This window comes from Gekko japonicus, unplaced genomic scaffold, assembly GCF_001447785.1.
Source record: "Gekko japonicus isolate JY-2015 unplaced genomic scaffold, Gekko_japonicus_V1.1 scaffold1116, whole genome shotgun sequence".
NCBI classification, from domain to species: domain Eukaryota; kingdom Metazoa; phylum Chordata; class Lepidosauria; order Squamata; family Gekkonidae; genus Gekko; species Gekko japonicus.
Genome location: NW_015172590.1, coordinates 542,282 through 560,733, shown reverse-complemented (window position 1 = coordinate 560,733; position 18,452 = coordinate 542,282). Strand labels below are relative to the sequence as shown.

The 18,452-nt window shown below is 42.3% G+C and overlaps 1 protein-coding gene across 13 annotated transcripts in view; it reads left to right on the top strand.

Moving 5' to 3' along the window:
- ABLIM1 (actin binding LIM protein 1) overlaps positions 1–18,452 on the top strand; it is a 151,070-nt gene that overhangs the window by 8,909 nt on the left and 123,709 nt on the right. For all 13 annotated transcript variants that reach the window (XM_015421515.1, XM_015421513.1, XM_015421504.1 and 10 more), the window contains exons 3-4: positions 13,183–13,309; positions 14,104–14,197. In XM_015421515.1, the coding sequence (XP_015277001.1) occupies positions 13,183–13,309; positions 14,104–14,197 (221 nt within the window). The remainder of the gene's footprint in view (positions 1–13,182; positions 13,310–14,103; positions 14,198–18,452) is intronic.

The window sequence follows — 18,452 nt, the reverse complement described above, 5'->3', positions numbered from 1 at the left end:
GGACCCTTCATTCATTCCGAAAATAAACGCGGCATTCCATGTCAATCAGGCGATCGTGCTGCCTTCTTTCTGTCCAAAACCAAAACATCCAAAAGAAAAAGCATGGCACAAGCTGGACGTTCGTCGAGCTCTAAGGATATATCTCAACAGAACGACCGAAATCCGGAGGTCGGACGCATTGTTCATTTCCTACGGTAGCCAAAATCAGGGAAAAAAGGCATCTAAAGCTGCCTTGGCCTATTGGATCCGACGTTGTATCGGCAAGGCCTACGAGACCCAAGGTCTCACACCGCCAGCCGGACTGACGGCACACTCAACTAGAGCAGCTGCAGCAACGGCGGCCTTTTCCAAGAGAGCCACGGTTGAGGAAATTTGCAAGGCAGCCACCTGGGCATCATTCTCCACTTTCGTGCGACACTACAGAATGGACCAAGCCGCGTCGGCCGAGGCGGCTTTCGGCAGGAGAGTGCTGCAGCAAGTGGTGGAATCTTAATACACTACCCGCCCAGATAAATAGCTTGGGTACAGCTAACCAGTTCCTGGATGACTTCCCCCCACTGAAGGAGAATGGTACATTGTACCTACCTGAAGGTTCTTTCTCTTCAGTGGGGGAGAAGTCATCCACATCCCGCCCGTGATTGGAGGGGGAGGGTGGAACTGGGGTGTTAAAAATGTTTTTAACCCCAAAAAAAAAAAAAAAAAAAAAAAAAAGAAGAAGGGAAGGATATCAAGACACAGAAAGGCTTGGACATAACTGGAGAGGTCAACCAGGGCCACTCCAACAGGAGCTATGCAACAAAAGAAATTTGCATAGCCTATCGAGCGAGCAGAGGCGTGACCTAACCAGTTCCTGGATGACTTCTCCCCCACTGAAGAGAAAGAACCTTCAGGTAGGTACAATGTACCATTCTGTGAGCATTTGTAACGTGGGACATATCTTTAAGTGTGTTTTTATAATATTTACTTGATTAGCCTGAGATTTTGATAACCTCAAACTAGTATAGATAGCAAAAGAATAATAAAACATTACAGGAAAGGAGATGCAGTTTGCACCTTAGATATAGTTTGTAAGCACAAACAGTCCATCCATCCCAAGAATACTGCTACCTGTCATTTTATTTAATCTCTCAAAGCTGTTAAGTTTTGGAATAGAGAAAATGGATCATCTCCTTCCCCCCCCCCCCTCTGACAGTGCAAGACACTTTCGAGGACTGACTTAAATTCCATATTTGTATACCGGTAGTTGGCAGATATTGCACAATTGTATTTATGTACATGAAACAGGAGTGTTTATTCACTGATGTCCAAACATTCTTAGAGTCCAACTCTGAATTTGGAACTATAATTTAACAGTTCTTTCCAGAATTACAAAGAGATTGTATATTTGAAATATCTAAGGCATAATTTCTTTTTCAAAGAGCTGAAATAAGGTCTGATTTTTGATGCAAAAAACCTCTCAGCTAAAAATTAGAAAACTTTATTTATATTACTATTTAATTTATTTATTAATTAAATTTCTAGGCTGCCCTTCCCTGCAAGCAGGGCTCAGAGCAGGGCTCAGAGCGGCTTACAACAAAGAAATACAATAAATATATAAGTAAAAAATTTTAAACCAACAAAAGAAAGCAACAGTCCTTAGTAAAATGTATCAATTCCAAGATGGCTAGCAGTCAGAATTCCTGGTTTAGCAGATCGCAGAACTCCCAGAAGAAACTTGTATAAAATGGGAGGGAGGACATAAAAGGTCAGAGGAGTATGATGGTGCCAGATTACATAATTGTGCCATCGCTGTCCTCATCTGAAAGCCTGGTGGAACACCTCTGCCTTACAAGCCCTGCGGAAAGGCAACAAATGTTGCAGGGCTCAGATGCTCTCAGGCAGAGAGTTCCACCAGGTAGGGGTCAGGGCCGAAAAAACCTTGGCCCTGGTTGAGGACAGCCAGATCTCTCTCAGGCCGGGGACCACCAGGAGGTTCTTAGTTCCTGAGTGTAATGCTCTTCTCAGAGAGCGGTCCTGAAGGTATGCGGGTCCCTGACTGCTGAGGACCTTAAAGGTCAAAACCAACACCTTGAACTTGATCCGGTGTTCCACTGGCAGCCAGTGCAGCTTGCACAACACAGGTTGAATATGTGGTAAGGACTCATGCAGCTGTATTCTGGATCAGCTGGAGCTTCCAGGTCAGTCTCAAGGATAGGCCCACGTAGAGTGAGTTACAGTAGTCTATTCTGGAGGTGACTGTTGCATCGATTACCATGTCTAGGTCAGGATCGGACAAGTAGGGAGCCAATTGCCTGACCTGGCATAGTTGGAGAAATACCAGCTGGGCAACCTTCATGACCTGGGCCTCCATGGATAAGGAGTCATGCAGTGTTACGCCCAGGCTCCTAATGATTGTTGCCGGTGTTAAGGGCACTCCATCAAAGGCTGGAAGCTGGCTACCCAACCATGCCCCCCCCCCTTTTGAACTTTGTGGCTGGTGTAAACTGGTGGCAAATTTCCTCTTGATTGTTGTGCTAGCAGATGTAGGGTCAAAATAAACAGGCAGTGCTGTAGTTCAGAGATGTATTTGCAGATCATTTTGGAGATGCACTTCAGTGATATCTATATTTAGGAAAGTACACAGGAGTAAAATTTCTGATTCTGCTTTTAGTAATCTTTTATCAGTGTTGCAGCAGATATATAAGTTAATTGGAACGTGTGAGTTCCCCCAAGCAAATCTTGACAAATCAAGCAAGAGAATAAAGTTAAGTTAACAAATGCCAGGAAACTAGTAATTGGCAAAAGTTTTTTCTTCTTCTATAATGGATCTCCCAAACTTCCTTTCTCTGATTCATCCTACTTCCCTGTTCTGACAGGTGAATTTTAATTAGCGTGAAATATTCCAGATCTGTTGCTTCTTTCTGAAGCAGCAAAAGGCACAGTCATCATCAATCTTCCCCTGCTTTGAAGTCCTGTTTTGTAATTCTGTTCTATTCAAAAGTAAATCTCTTTTATCGGGTGCCTGTTACTTGGTTAAATACTGTTTAAGTAGATTAGCAAGAAAACTTATTTAAGTGAGGCAAATGGGGATAGAAAGATTACTTTAGTTGTAGATTTTATATGAAATGGGGATCTAGCATCTGCCCAGAAGCTTTCTTTTATAGGTTAGTATTTTCTTCTATCAAAACGATGGTATTATCACTGTAAGATTCAAAAGGAAATGTATATATTCATTTCAAGCACAAGGACTAAATAGGTTAAATCTCTCAGTAATCATAACCCTGGTGTCACTGCAGGCATTAGTGGTATAATCAGAGGGAGGGTTCTTCTGTAAGTTGTCATCTGCTTTGTATCTGGTTCTGCAGGTTCATACTACTACCTTTTATCTTTTTATATAATTAATGTATTTCTGCTGCAGTGCTTATGCTTTTGGAAGGAAACCCTGCCCCCAAACATCCATCCTGGCCACCTCCAACTCACTTTTCTGTATTTTCATACTAAACTAAAGGGATCAGTCTTCATTCATAATGTAGTCACTTTTACTGCCAAATGCAGTAACTTTACATCTAGCCTGATGAGGTTTTAAAACAAAAAAGAAAACTTGTATTGGTGAAGACAGGCTGTCTGAAGTTAACTGTCTGTAAACTGTGTGAAAGGTTACACTGGATTATGGTCCTTCCTAAAGTAGTTTTACACCTTTACATTTACTAAGTGGTTTCAGAGGAGGAGAGGGACTTTCAGAGGAAAATAAAATCCGGGAAATGGTTATATATCATCTGGCACTGGGATTGGTACTGGCTGTCATTATCCTGATGCATCCATAGTTGCAAACTTTATCAACAGTCTACAGTGCCATTCTACTAGACAGTGGAGAAAGTGTACATTCTACTATACAGTGTACTAGACAGAATAGAAACGTAGTTCTGACAGACTAGTAGGATCTCCCAGTAGGATCAACAAAACTTTTTTAACCAAAATGTGTCCCTGATGCAGCTGTGTTTAGTAGCAATGAGAACAAATTTGTTGTGATAATTTACAATGAACCTAAACCAAGTCTTTGCTTTGAAATGATCACTGTGGAGTCTCTGATTCCTCCTGGATGTCTGAGTGAATAGAAAGTGTCAGACTATAAGGCTGCAAGTCTAAAAACACTTTCACAAGAGTAAGCCCCAATGAATTAAATGGGACTTGCTTACCTTTTTAGGATTGCTCCCTAAATGACCCACTTATATTCCAGAAAACCAAATAACGTAAATCCAGACAGGGATATTTTAATTTGCTGCATATTTTTGGGAGCAAGTCATTGAAAAGGAGCCTGAAGCCATACTCTAGTGCAGATGTAATGTTGTGTTGCTAGTGGATGGGACAAAGGTATTACCACCACATCTGGGGACCAGATTCATGCATTCATGTAATGAAGTCACACAGACCCGTAAATAGATCTGGCATATTGAGAAACAAATGTGTGCAACAACAGTCCCCCTGCTGTCATGGATACTGTATTATCAAGAGCCACCAAATATAATGTCTCAAACTAGGAACATAAGAATAGCCATCTAGACATGTTCTACAAGTTCATCACATATTCAAAAGTATGACACAGATGAACACTTGTAGTAACATGGTCATGTATTTCCACCTTGATATTTCACTGTATCTGCCTGAGCTTACTCTACAAGCAGTTGAAATGACTGTCATAGCTATTGTAGCATTGAGCAATTTTTACCCCATTCCTTGAGAATTCTTTCTGTGGTCACATAGTATGCGCATCTAGCACCTGGTTGGTGGTACCTGTGGAGTTGGTGCCTTAGGTCCTATACAACTCCATTCTCTTTGCAAGTGGTTTCAAAATTTCATAATGGGGTGAAAAGAACTATTTCAGTTCTCACATTTGCAGAAGCTACTGATTATTCTTTGAAATTCTGTTGAGGCACATGTGTGTCAGTGCAAGTGACATACCTTTTCTGAAATGCTTCCCTTTTCCTCAGCTGTGACAACACTTTGTTGATGTGAATGCTGCATTGTTTCTGCCCACAACTCTGAGGACCTGCCTTTGTGTCTTTCTAAAGAAGATCCAATCACTGGTGATCAGTCCAAGATTTGGATCATCTTGGTAGCTGTCCCAGTCTGCTCAGATTGAAATGGAAACCTGGCTTTGTAAAAACATAAAAGCAAAGCCCAGTTTGGAGTTCCAAGGCAGAACTCCAAAACATTACTCTTACCTGGCAACAATCTGTGACTGGAAAGATGTCTCTTTTTCCCCTTGAAACAAGGAGTGTAAATGTCCTAAAACAGTTTTCTTGCCCTTTAGAAAATGCATAATAGTCCTTTTATCATGTTGTTAAGCCTGCACAGATACCGCTTCTATTGAGCACAATAGAAATGCCAGTTAATCTCCTGTATGCTATCCCTAGAGGTTCTCTTAAGAGCACACTGATTATCCACCTAGTCATGTAGCTTGAATCAAGGCCCTAGTTATGTTGCTTCTAGACCACTACCTTAGCTTCTTTCTACATCTTTCTGCTCAGGTTTCCTCAAACAAGTCTGAGAACAAATTCTGGAAATTTCTGCTTGGATATTGGTGGAATGGATCAAAATATCAATATATGCTACAAGTGGAAAGGTTGTCCACTGGGAAAGTCTCCTCTTTCCCCACCTCCTTCTATAGTACCTATGCAGTGTTTTTACTTGCTTAACAGGGATATTAAATCTACCTACAGAATGTATTGGGTATGGTTTGCTAACCTATCAGTTTTATTTTAGAGGTAAGGTTTGATGGCTTTTGCCACTGAGTAATTGTTCACAATTTCTATTTTCTTCCGTTTTGAGATTTGCCATTGCAGTCTTCTGAAATATTTCTGTTATATATGTATTTTGAAATAGTTGTATCAGTTTAAGCAATCTCTCCTGGGAACTTAAATCCTCAGTTGCAATTCTTCGGATTGAGATTTTAATTTTGCCAACTATGATGACACACCCAGGTTCTCTTTAACTTTCTTTTTATCTTCTAGCCACACACAGCTTCTTTCTCTGCTCTCACACCACACCCTAACAAAAAAGCTCCTTCAAGCATAGTTGTTGGCACTGTTCATGTTTGCCCTTACAATGGTGTTGTATTGCCTCCATGTAGAGTATTTCCTGAAAACTGTATTATCAAATATCTGCCCCAGGAAAACAGCTTGCCTATGTCACATTTTAGAAACAAAAGGATCCAGAAAAAGTAAGAGACCATTTCGTGAAGTCTGATGGCATGCTTTGTCAAAGAATGATTGAAATAACAGACTCCAGTGCTCATATTAGTATCATGCATTGCCATGGCATATCTCACTTCCAGTTTCAGAATGTATGTATGCTTCCCTGTTTGGGAAGAACTGAATAAAGGTTGACAGTGCCAAATACAGGATCAGTCACATGAGAACAGGAGGATGGGGAAATTTAGTTAGATAATGCATACTTTGAAACCATTCAGTGGTTAGGTGTTTGCTCTAAGAAGAGCTCTGTAAGCTCTTGGAGGATTGGCTACATTAGGGGTGGGTCGCCTAATATGCAGAGGAGTTCCTGCTACAAAAAGAGCCCTGGAGATCCCTGGTCAGATATATCTCACTGCTGCTAGTTGAGACCAGACATCATTGGATTGTTCTCTAAGTCCAACAGTGGAATATTACCCTGAGAAGTTTTTAAACAAAACTTATTCAAAACAATGAAATTCGGGAAGTGGTATTCATTATTAATTGCTATCTGCCTAGTACCTTATCCTCCCCCTCCTTTATCTGAGGAAAGAAAACAGAAAACATAGATATGTTCCATAAGAGGATAATAACTAGGACTATGCATTGGGGGGGGATTGGTATTTTCCAGATTTGGGTAAACCAAACCCGAAAAATGATACTGGGATTCGGGAAATACTAGGCATTGCTGAAAATGTTTGGCTTGCCAGTAGAGCATTTCAGTTTCACTCCCCTTCCACCTCCAAGCTCAGTCTTATTAAACTAGACAATCATAAGTGCAATTTGGGTAAATTAGTGAATGATAAGATAATGTGCCTAGGGATTTCAATAGAATTGATGGGGAGAGTAAGTGTCAATGAACTAAGTCATCTGATTGGAACTCGTTTGAAACATCTGGATTATAAAAGTACAGCAATAAGGTCAAGAAGAGTTTGCTCAACCTTCACAGTTGGCATTCCCCTACCAGTTAGCATCCCAGTGTATTTTTTTGATCTAACATATCCTAAATATAGACATGCTTTTATATTGGTATGTCTTTACACTCTACCATCTGCAGTCTTGACAGGTAGATATGCTGGTATTCTGTATGCAGAGAGAACGTGCAACTGCAACATTAATCCCATTGAATCTATTTTTTTAACCCAAATTTATTTAAAAATTCAACATTTACATGTTTATAAACACTGGAAACTCAAAAGAACATGAAGTAACTCAAAAAAATCTGCAGGCTGTGGAAGGTCAGTAGTTCAGCAGTTCGAGACCTGAGTGTGCCGCATGACGGAGTGAGCTCCCGTCTCTAGTTCCAGCTCCTGCCATCCTAGCAGTTCGAAAGCAAGAAATTGCAAGTAGATAAATAGGTACCACTTCAGTGGGAAGGTAACAGCATTCCGTGCACCTTGGTGTTTAGTCATGCCGGCCACATGACCACGGAAATGTCTTCGGACAGCGCTGGCTTTTTGGCTTTGAAACAAAGATGAGCACCGCAACCCTCGAGTTGGATTCGACTGGCTTTTGAGCAAGGGAACCTTTACCTTTACTTTTTACTAAAAACGAATACATATTCAAAATCATAAGCTTAAAATCTTGCGATTCTTCAAGCACCTGTAAACATAGTTTTCACCATTTAAAATATAACCAGGGTCCAGAGGGTAGAATACCTTTTTCTGACAGAAATTGTAGCATCAGAAACCAGACACTAACAAAATTTTGATTCTTTCTGAAAAAGGGTTTGCCAAATCACTGTTACTTTAGACAATATACAAAATATGACCATATTTGAGTATACCACGACTGAATATTTAAAGGTAACTCACTTTTCCAGTTTGCAGCTACTGAATCTATTGACCATGTACTTTTAAGCTGCCCTGAATTTTTAAAACTTAGAAAGGAGCTGATTTCCCCCTCTGCTTAGTATGGACTCTGCTTCTCCAACTGCTGGGACTTCCAGGCTACTGAGCAATGTAGATGAATGGGTTTCATGCAGGGTCGCTAGATTTTGGGCTGCTGGTGTAGAAATACAGAAACATTCTAAAACAACTGCATAAACCTATCATATTTTGTTGGGGAGATCTTTTTTATGTGGGTAGCTTTCCATTATGCTTAAACATAAACTCACAGCAGCTGTTTGAGACCACTGGGTTGAATGAATGGTAACAGGAAAGAAAGAAAGAGTACAGTCTAGAAAACTAGTAGTGATAGATAGTGATGATATGAGGGATGACGTTTGCTTATGGTGAATGTCAGTTGTGGTATGTCAAAAATATAGTTTTATATATAAAAACCAGAGTATTGCAGGCAAAACAGCAACCAGGTTAGATCCCCAAGCAATAATGAGGCTGCTCCCCACTTTCTGACCTGGCCCTGAACTGTTTTTCAGAATTAGGTGAGAAGTCTAGTCTCAAGTACCATTGTTTAGTATTGGTCCACATTCTTATGCTAAATTACTGGGTACAGTGTAGAAGAAAACAGTCAAGGGAATTCTCATTGGTTGCACACAAAAAAATCTCTCTTGGATATGTTCCCTGCAGGACTGTCAAACTGATATGTTGAAAAAATGCTCAGGAGATGTTTACATTTCCCATGCAGTTCCCTAAATGTTCTGCTGCATGAAAGCCAGAGTGCAGTCTGCAGTTGTTATCAAGTCGTGTTGTGAAAAGATGCTCAGTGATATTAACACAGATAAATATTCTGAATGTTCTGAGGAAGTTCTAAACCGTTTTTACAGATTACGCATATAGTTCTGAGACAGCATTTTGTTAGAAGTGCTCTTTGGGCAGACTCTCCAAGCATTTTTTTCACTGACAGGGCTGGATCCTATGAATGAAAAGACTTCAGAGAACTGGTCTCTTCCTCTTCTCCTTTTATCCTGCAGCCCCCTCTCCCCACTTTGCTGACAAGCTGGTCCCAAAGATCAAGGAACCTTTGGGGATTTATATAGTGTTGCCAACCTCCAGGTGGGGCCTGGGGATCTCCTGCTATCACAGCTGATCTCCAGACAATAAAGATCAGTTCCCCTTGGGGAAAATGGCTGCTTTGGAGGGGAGACTTTATGGCATTGTACCCTGCTGAGGTCTCTCCCTTCCCCAAGGCATACCCTTCCCAGGATCCATCCCCAAAATCTCCAGGTATTTCCCAATCCAGAGCTGGCAGCCCTTGATAGATAGGATGCAGCTGTGGCAGATGCATCATGAGGGGAAATTGGTAGTAAATCCTTCTCCTTTTGTACAAGACCTTTCACAAATTAACAGGAATATTATGCACAACTATGTTATTTTTTGGGTTTGAGTATATTGAACTCAAAAAGCCCAGTATTTCCTGATATTACCAAATTCCAATATTGCTATGGTACTGAGATTTGGGAAATATTCAGGATTGCTTAATTTTTCCAGCTCCATTATACCCTATGGGGACCATAGGCTGTAATGCAGAATTGAGCTGGGACATCTGGGGCTCGGGGGGGGGAGCTTTTTTTTGAGGTAGAGGCACCTAATTTGCAGTGTAGCTGCTGGTACCTCTCTTCAACAAACAAACAAACAAACCCAAGTTTCAAAAAGATTGGACCAGGAGTCAGATTCTGTGAGCCTCAGAAGAAGGTGCCCCCATCCTCCATTGTTTCTAATAGACTGGGAAAGGGCATTTAAAAGGAGCATGTGCCCTTTAAATGCCTTTTGCAAGCTGTGCTATTAGTGAACTCCAGAGTGGCAAGGTGTAGACATAGAGGCCTATTGTGGGTTGACCTGGCCTCTGCTGGTCTACCTGCAGTTGTCTACTACGGGGGTAGACCTGGCCATTGGAGAACAGTTGGGGTTCACTTGTGGTGCAGCATGGCTTGCAAAAGGCATTTAAAGGGACTGCATTCCTTTAAAATGTCTTTTTTGTTCATTGGAAGCAATGAAGAATGGGGGCACCTTCTTGTGGGGCTCATAGAATTGGACCCCCTGGTCAAATCTTTTTGAAATTTGAGGGGGTTGAGGAGAGGCACCAGCAGTTATGCTGCAGATTTGGTGCCTCTACCTCAAAAAAGAGACCCCCCAGACTTCAGCTCTATTCTCCATTATAGCCTATGGGGATCATTGACTATAATTGTCCCCATAGGGTATAATGGAGAAATCATCACTTGGAGTTCACTTGTAGCACGGCTTGCACAAAGCTGTGCCATGAGTGAACTTGAAGTGGCACATTCACCTGGAAGGTGTTAAAGGGGAAGGCAATCCTTTTAAACACCAGCTATCCGGTGGCCCCCAAAAATCCTAAATATTTTTTTGGGGCGGCTATTTTTGAATAGCTGGATCAGCAGCCCACTGAGTAACTGGCTGAGAAAATGCCTGATAAATACTGATAAGGTATTTATCAGGTATTTTTTTCTGCTCGGTTTATACCAAGTACATACCCCTAATTATAACACTCCTGTTAAGGACTGGGGGTTCAGTTCAACATGACATAAAGCAGAACCTTGGCTTTGATAATTACTGTGTAGAAGATGATGCCTGTTCCCCTGGAGAGACTAGGTCCCATATTATACATAATGTGCCACTTTTGATGGGAAGGTTCTTCTGTAGCTGCTGGCAAGGTCATGTTTTGCTCTTAGCAAAATAAGAAAAAAGAGAACTTTGAAGCATTTTTTTAAACGTTTATTTAGTGCTACTACTTTTCTGACAAGCTTTGCATTATTGTCACCAAATGTAGTGGCAGGACAAGGTATCTAAGATCTAGATATGAATATAGGCTGTAATTCTAGATTTGAAACACTGAAGGATGTTTGTCATCCTCATTTTCAAAAGAAAGTACATATAAATGGTATACTGGGGATTGGAATCAGATTTTTTATATTGTAGCAAGAACAGGATAAGTCCATGGGTAGGTACAAGTCTCTAAGTGTCTTCAAGTAAATTAGCATTCTGAGGAAAAACTTGTCTTAAATAATTTCGGGAAAATGGGTAAAAATATTTAATAGCTTGGAGTTCTATCCCTTTAGCACTATGCAGTCTTTTATATCTCTGCTTTGTGAAAGGAAACAGTCAGAATGCTCCTTACCTGCTTGACCATCTGCTATATTTGACCCATTCCTGATGATATTAAGTAGGCGTTTATACATGTAAGCCCCCTGTGTAAAAATAGGTAATCTATGGGGAGGCTGAAGTTGGTTCCCAGTTTCTTATTTGTGAATCCAACCACAAATATTGAGGATAATTTAAAAGCTCTGCACAAGCACTGCACCCAAAATAAGATTTGGACCCCCACATTCAAGGGACTCTGCTCTGCAAGTAAACTTATGCGGTTTCCTGGTCCAAAGACCAGTTCTTGTGCTAACTGCTCCAAAGTAGGGTGCCCCCAGGACAAATGTACATGAAGACACTAGGGGGAAGCTGCACCCCAAAACAATCTTTGGATCAGCTCAAATCATACATCTTCAGATTCTGAAGACAGTCTCCTAAAAGAATACATGTACTGATATCTGGTCCAAACAGTGGTTCTGGCACCAAGAGCTTATCTTTCAGTTGCCTCCAAGAAGCTTGTGTTGGGAAGACCAGGAAAGAATACATAGGTTCACTTGAAGGAAAGATTTGTCTGAACATGGAGTAGGGAGTGATACATGGTGGTCCAAACTTTATTTTGGGGTGCAGAGGGCATGCAATCTTTCCCCTTTCTTTTTCAAACCGTCTTCCCAAGAGATTTCAGTATTATATGGCATGACATAATAATATATCCCATGATTACAGTGGAAAAGCCATGTGAAATGCATGATTGATGTTGATATAAGGAAGAGAAGGGAGGCTGAGATACTGAAGCACCAACATGGATCTTCACTTCCTCCTTCTAGTGCAATTCTAAATACCAAATTCTTAAAATGATGCACTAATATTCCTAAATGAACTGGATTCTAAGGAAAGTGGTTTGAACCAGAAACTAAGTGGTGGTTTATATTGGGAATGTTATGCAGGAGAAAGGGGATTAACACCTTGCTCAGGCCCTGTTCCAGACTGGTATATTTTCAACTATGAGAAATCATCTCATGGATTTTTTCACCTCTACTTCTATTTAGGCTGTTACGTTTTTTCCCAACATGGTGACACTGGAAAGATATTGTAGTGTATTTTTAATATCAGATGATGTAATATGCTTTTAAATCATTTTTGATACTGAGTTAATTATATAATTATTAACATAGACTTTGTAGTATGTATTTGTACCTTCAGTTGGCTATCCATACCTGGGGCTGGGTTTTCCTCTTTTACACAGAAAATGTTCTACCTGCTAGCTTTGTATGACACATTTAGAATACTGCTGCCATCTACAGGGTAGAAGAGTTATGCCTGGTAAAAGGAAATACTTGAGAGATAAATGTGAGATAAAATGATAAAATGTGAGATGAAATTATCACTGTTCCTCCAGGAGGAAAGTTTTTAATAATATACCTAATTTATTTATCTATATGGAAAACTGAAATATATCATCTAACATTCAGATGGCTGGAAGAAAACTGGCTTTGTTTTACCTTATTTCGCAGACAAGGACAAGACTACATTTCCTTGTGTTTAGAAACTAAAATTAATCAGTAGGGTGCAATGATACCCCTCCCCAATGGAGAAAATCATCTTCTGATACGTAAGATAAGAAAAGCCCTGCTGGATTTGACCAGTGGTTCACTTAGTCCAGCATCCTGTTTTTCCCCACAGTGGCCAATTAGATATGCCAGTAATCCCCCCCCCCCACTCCCCAGCAATGGGTATCAGAGGTACATTGCCTCTGATGCAGAAAGTCTTAGAGGAAGGAAAGGATTATCAACATATGATCTACAGGCTGTGAGACACACCATTCAGCCATGTGCTCTTCTGAATTTTTGCTGGGATTCTCTATGAACAGGTGAAAATCTTATATTGCTTCATAATGGCCACACCTGGTAAGTGATAGTTGGTAGTAAATGCAGGGCAATAGAACTCAATAACTTGATCAATATCTGTTAATTTATTTGCAGATTGTGCAGGCTGTGGAAGAGATATAAAAAATGGACAAGCATTACTAGCCTTGGATAGACAGTGGCATTTGGGATGCTTCAAATGTAAGGCCTGTGCAAAGGTGCTGACTGGAGAATACATCAGCAAGTAAGCCACCATAATTTACTTTTGCTTCTTAAAATATTTACTATTTATTCCTCTTTTAAAATTAGCAATTTCTCTAAAGATACATTATGACAGGATGTGACTGGTGCATACTGAGCCACTAATCTTGGATCTTCATTCATGTGCAGATTATAATTGCAGTAGAACTAGTCCCCTCACCTAGCAAGAGTAACTCTTCCCGTTCACACGAGGGAATTTGGGCCGGCAGCAGGACAGTTTGGGGGCGGTTCAAACGGCCGTGATCACACCACAACATCTGGGAAGCATGGTGCTTCCGTCCCCGAACTGTCCCATCCATGCGATAAGGCGCATCAAGTTGAACCACCTACCGAGGTGGTTCATCTCCTTGGTGTGCCTCAACCCGGAAGTCTGATCGCTGGCGCGTCCTTGCGCCGGCGCATCCCGGGCTCCCAGCCGAACTGCGCATGCTCCGACATGCGCAGTTCGGCTGGCCTGCCGTCAGCTCTGTGTTTACTCCCCGGCGTCTGATCGCGCCGGGGAGAAACGGCGGCGCGGCCGGGGGATCCATGGGATCCCGCCGCGCTGTGTCAACGTTGGCGCGGCTTTTAAAAGCCGCGCCTTCAAGCGCCTTTTCCCATGCCGTATGGCAGGGGCCTAAGAGAAGCATAATATAATCCAGGGAGAGTAAAATCCTTCCTCTGCAGTATTGTGTCCCTTCTCTCCAGATATCTCCCGGCACTGGAGACATTGCACATACAAAAAGATGTTTGCTGGATGCTGAAGAAATTTATATGTGTCTTGTGGATTACTTTCAGAGATGGTGCACCTTACTGTGAAAAGGACTATCAGGTTCTCTTTGGTGTGAAATGTGAAGCATGCCACCAGTTCATTACTGGGAAAGTCCTAGAGGTAAGCAATAATTATTCCTTAGTAGCTGTGATTTTTTTTTTAAGGAGCAGAAAGGTAGCACATGATTTGTTTGGTGGTTAGAAGAAAACACTGAATAACTGGAAAATACCATCCATTGTTTCCTTTTTAAAATTGCATGTTTTCGATAAGACTGCATCTTAATCATTTGGGGCAGGAATCCCAGGAGATTACATTGAGGACATGTAGAGAAAAAGACTAAAACTGAGTTTCAATTAAAATGTATAAGAAGGGTCTAGAGGTTTCTTTGGAAGAGGCCCCTTTCCCACATTCAACTGGCATCCTGGGGACGAGAAGCCAGTGCACCTGGGCTTCCCAGAGCTGACAGAAGCAGCCAGAAAGGAGGAAGGGAGAAGAGGGCACTGAGAGCAGTGACAAGCACAGGAGACAGGCTAGGTAAGCCCAACATAGGCCTGGACAGGGGCAATCAGGGGGAAGCAAGAGAGTCCTAAGTAGGAGTCAGGAAGGAAGCCAGGAAGAGGACAGAGACAGGCTATGCTGACTTTTTCCTGGAACAGTGCAGGCCAGCAGGTGGGCCTTTTAAAGCCTCGGGCCAACTGAGGCTGCAGGGGGCAGAGGAATACCAAGAAAGGCCATTGGCCCAGGATGATAGGATGAGCAAGATCCCCATCCCCCTGGGCAGAGGACTGGAAGACTCCAGGGTGGGTCTGCCCCGGATTACTCTTTTTTAGGCACACCCCCAAGGTGGCCAAGGAGGACGGGCCAGACCACACCCAGCTGCACGGGGAAGAGGAATAACAAGAAAGGCCATTGGCCCAGGAGGATAGGATGAGCCAGCTCCCATCCCTCTGGGAAGAGCATCGGGGTGAGTCTGCCCCCAGATGAACCTTTGTTAGGCACACCCCAAGTTGGCCAAGGAAAGGCTGGGCCAAGGGCTGGAGAAAGAGGGCTAAGGGTGTTGTGGATCCCCCCCTTCCTCTCCTTATATGAGGCTTCCATTTGGTGTGCTGGAGAAAAGGGGATGCTCAAGGGCGTGCCCAGCCTGGACTCCAACTTCTGAGTCTGACAACTACATCCTCCCATATGAACCTGCTCACAAGTTAAGTTCCTCCTTGGAGGCCATGCATCATGTGGTCTCACTGTCTAATGTGTGGTAGGTGGCTGTACATGACAGGGCTTCCTTGGTGGCGATTCTGAAACTGTGTAACTCCTTCTCTAGGAAAAATCCTCCTTGATCTTTTCAAGCCTGTTTTTTGACAACAGGCCCAGCTGGTTTTGAAGGGATTTTATTGCTTTTTATCTAGCATTGATAGCTTGGAGTTACATTTGTTGATTAGCTGGGACTCTATTGTTAGTACTTTTGTTCTCGCATTTTACTTTGTGGCTTACATTTGTATGCTGGTTAATGTTTGATTTTTAGAGTTTTTATCAGAAGGTGGGATATACATATTTTAATAAATAAAAGAATCTGCCAGAGTTTCAGGGCCCCTTCCCAGGTCTGAAAAAGGTAACAAACTTTTTGTTAGATATGGAATCTGTTTTGTATCTTAACTGCTTGGCATCATTTTCAGTATTGTTTACTATTCTTTTTACAAAGAATGATATATTTATTTTGTTTATTTATTTAAAGCATTTATTAGCCACCTCTCTACTTTGCAGAACTCAAGGAGGCCTACAACGTAAATAAATGTAAATGTGAAATGAATTGATCAATGGGGGTCAGTGCCACCATGTCTAAGGGGGATTATAAATTTATTCATTCCAGCTGAAGTGGCATTTGATCTGGTACATCTGTGAAGAAGATGGCAGAGCTAGCAGCCATTTAAATTTGAGGATAGAGGAAGTACTTATAGTCAGGAGAGTATACTTAGGAAAATGTGTTGTAGGCTGAGCTGTATACAGATGGGCTGTTGGAGTTAGGCAGAGTTATGCCCTTCTAATTCCATTGAAATCACAAAACTTAGATGTTTGGATGGCACTAGTAGGAGTAAATAAGCAATATCCACTAGAATATATGAATAAATAGGCCCCGGTCACACTGGGGGAAATAGGTGCGGCCAAAGTGCGGCTTTTTTGAGCCGCACCAAAAGAGACGCGCGGCGGCAGGATCAGAAAGATCCCCCCAGCCACCGCGCAGATCCTCCCCGGCACGATCAGATGCCGGGAGGAAGCCACGGACCAGAGAGCGAGGCCAGCCCGCTGCGCATGCGTGTGCATGTGCAGTTCGGCAGGACCTCACATGCTGCAAAAGAGACGGGCGCGCCAGCGATCAGACGCCCATCCCTGCAGCGGATTTTCAGGTAGGTAGTAGTGTTTTCTAGGGGTTTGTTTTGATGCGCAGTTTTGCCCGGAAGGGACAGATCGGGGACGGGTGCACGCTGCTTCCCAGACGTTGCGGTGTGATCGCGCCCACTTGATGCGCCCCCGATCCGTCCCTCTCGCGTGGCAAATCCTTCCGTGTGACCAGGGCCATAGAAGAGCAAAGGTGCTACCATGTGTTATTTTCTGGAGCCCAAACAGTAAATTGTTCAGTATCTCCTTACTGTGAGAGTTTTTTGTTGGGAGTAACTTTTTGAATGCTTTATAAACATTTTTTTAAAATTGTATGCTCTTTAAATCTTTGTACATAAGAACATAAGAGACGCCAATGTTGGATCAGGCCAAAGGCCCATCCAGTCCAACACTCTGTCACACAGTGGCCAAAAATACCAGGTGCCATCAGGAGGTCCACCAGTGGGGTCAGGACATTAGAAGCCCTCCCACTGTTGGCCCCCCCAAGCACCAAGACGGCTTGCCCCAGAGCCCCTATCTATACCTTGTGGCTAATAGCCACTGATGGACCTCTGCTCCATATGCTTATCTAATTCCCTTTTGAAGCCGTCCATGCTTGTAGCCTCCACCACCTCCTGTGGCAGTGAATTCCATGTGTGAATCACTCTTTGGGTGAAGAAGTACTTCCTTTTATCCGTTCGAACCCGACCATGGAGTGCCCATGAGTTCTTGTATTGTGAGAAAGGGAGAAAAGTACCTCTTTCTCTACCTGTTCTATCCCATGCATAATCTTGTAAACCTCAATCATGTCACCCCTCAGTCGTCTTTTCTCCAAGCTAAAGAGCCCTAAGCGCTTTAACCTTTCCTCATAGGTTATCATTCGAGTTGCCCTTTTGTGCACTTTTTCCAAAGCTATAATATCCTTTTAAAGGTGTGGTGACCAGAACTGCACACAGTATTCCAAATGAGGTTTCACCATTGATTTATATAGGGGCATTATGATATTGGCTGATCTGTTTTCAATACCCTTCCTAATAATCCCCAGCATAGCATTGGCCTTCTTTATTGCAGTCACACACTGTCTCGACATTCCTATAATCTTTAATGAAGATATTTTAAATAGTATAAGACCTGTAGCATCCTGGCATAAACACACAAGGGGGCAGCACTAGTCCTCTAGAAAGAGAATCTGAATTCTCTAGATTGAAGTTGTGCAGCTATCTTGCTGCATTCTCACTTTCCTTATTTATTCAATAGAATATTTATTTAATTACATTTTTATACCACATCCTCTCCTGTGCAGTCTTAGAGCAGTTTACAGTAAAACATTTGACAGTAAAATACATCTAAACATTAAAATAGCACTGGCTAAAAATATAATTCATAAGATGTCAGTAATATAAGAAAAAATTCCTAAGAAATAACCAATTCAACAATTACCATGTATAGCCAATGGACAATTCTGCAAAATTTAACCAAAGGGTTGATGAAACAGAGTGGTCTTACACACTCTGCGGAACACAAGAAGATCCTGCAGAGTGCGGGCCTCCTCAGGAAGTCGGTTCCAAAAGGAAGGAGCAACAACTGAGAAGGCCCTGGTGGAAGAAAAATGGGCAATCTGTGGAAGATATATGGGCAATATATACTTTTCACTGTGTTGGGGACTGCATGACTAATGGGGAACTCTGAGTGTTACGAAGTAAAATGTTGCCCAATGGAATGTACACATGGTTTACCATGGGGAGATGTGTTTCAATCTGTTAAGAATATCTATATATCTAATAGCCAACTTGCCCCCTCCGTGCGGATACTTAAATCAGCACGGAGGGGGCAGCTGGGGGGCCGGGGGAGGTTTGTGCACACGTGGGCCAGTCCCCACGTGTGCACAAAAATAAAAAAAGTTTAAAAAAATTTCGGGGGGATGTTTAAATCCCCCCGAAAGTGCAAGAGCGTCTCCTGCGCATGCGCAGGAGACGCTCTGCACCGCCGCCGCCGCTGCCGCCGC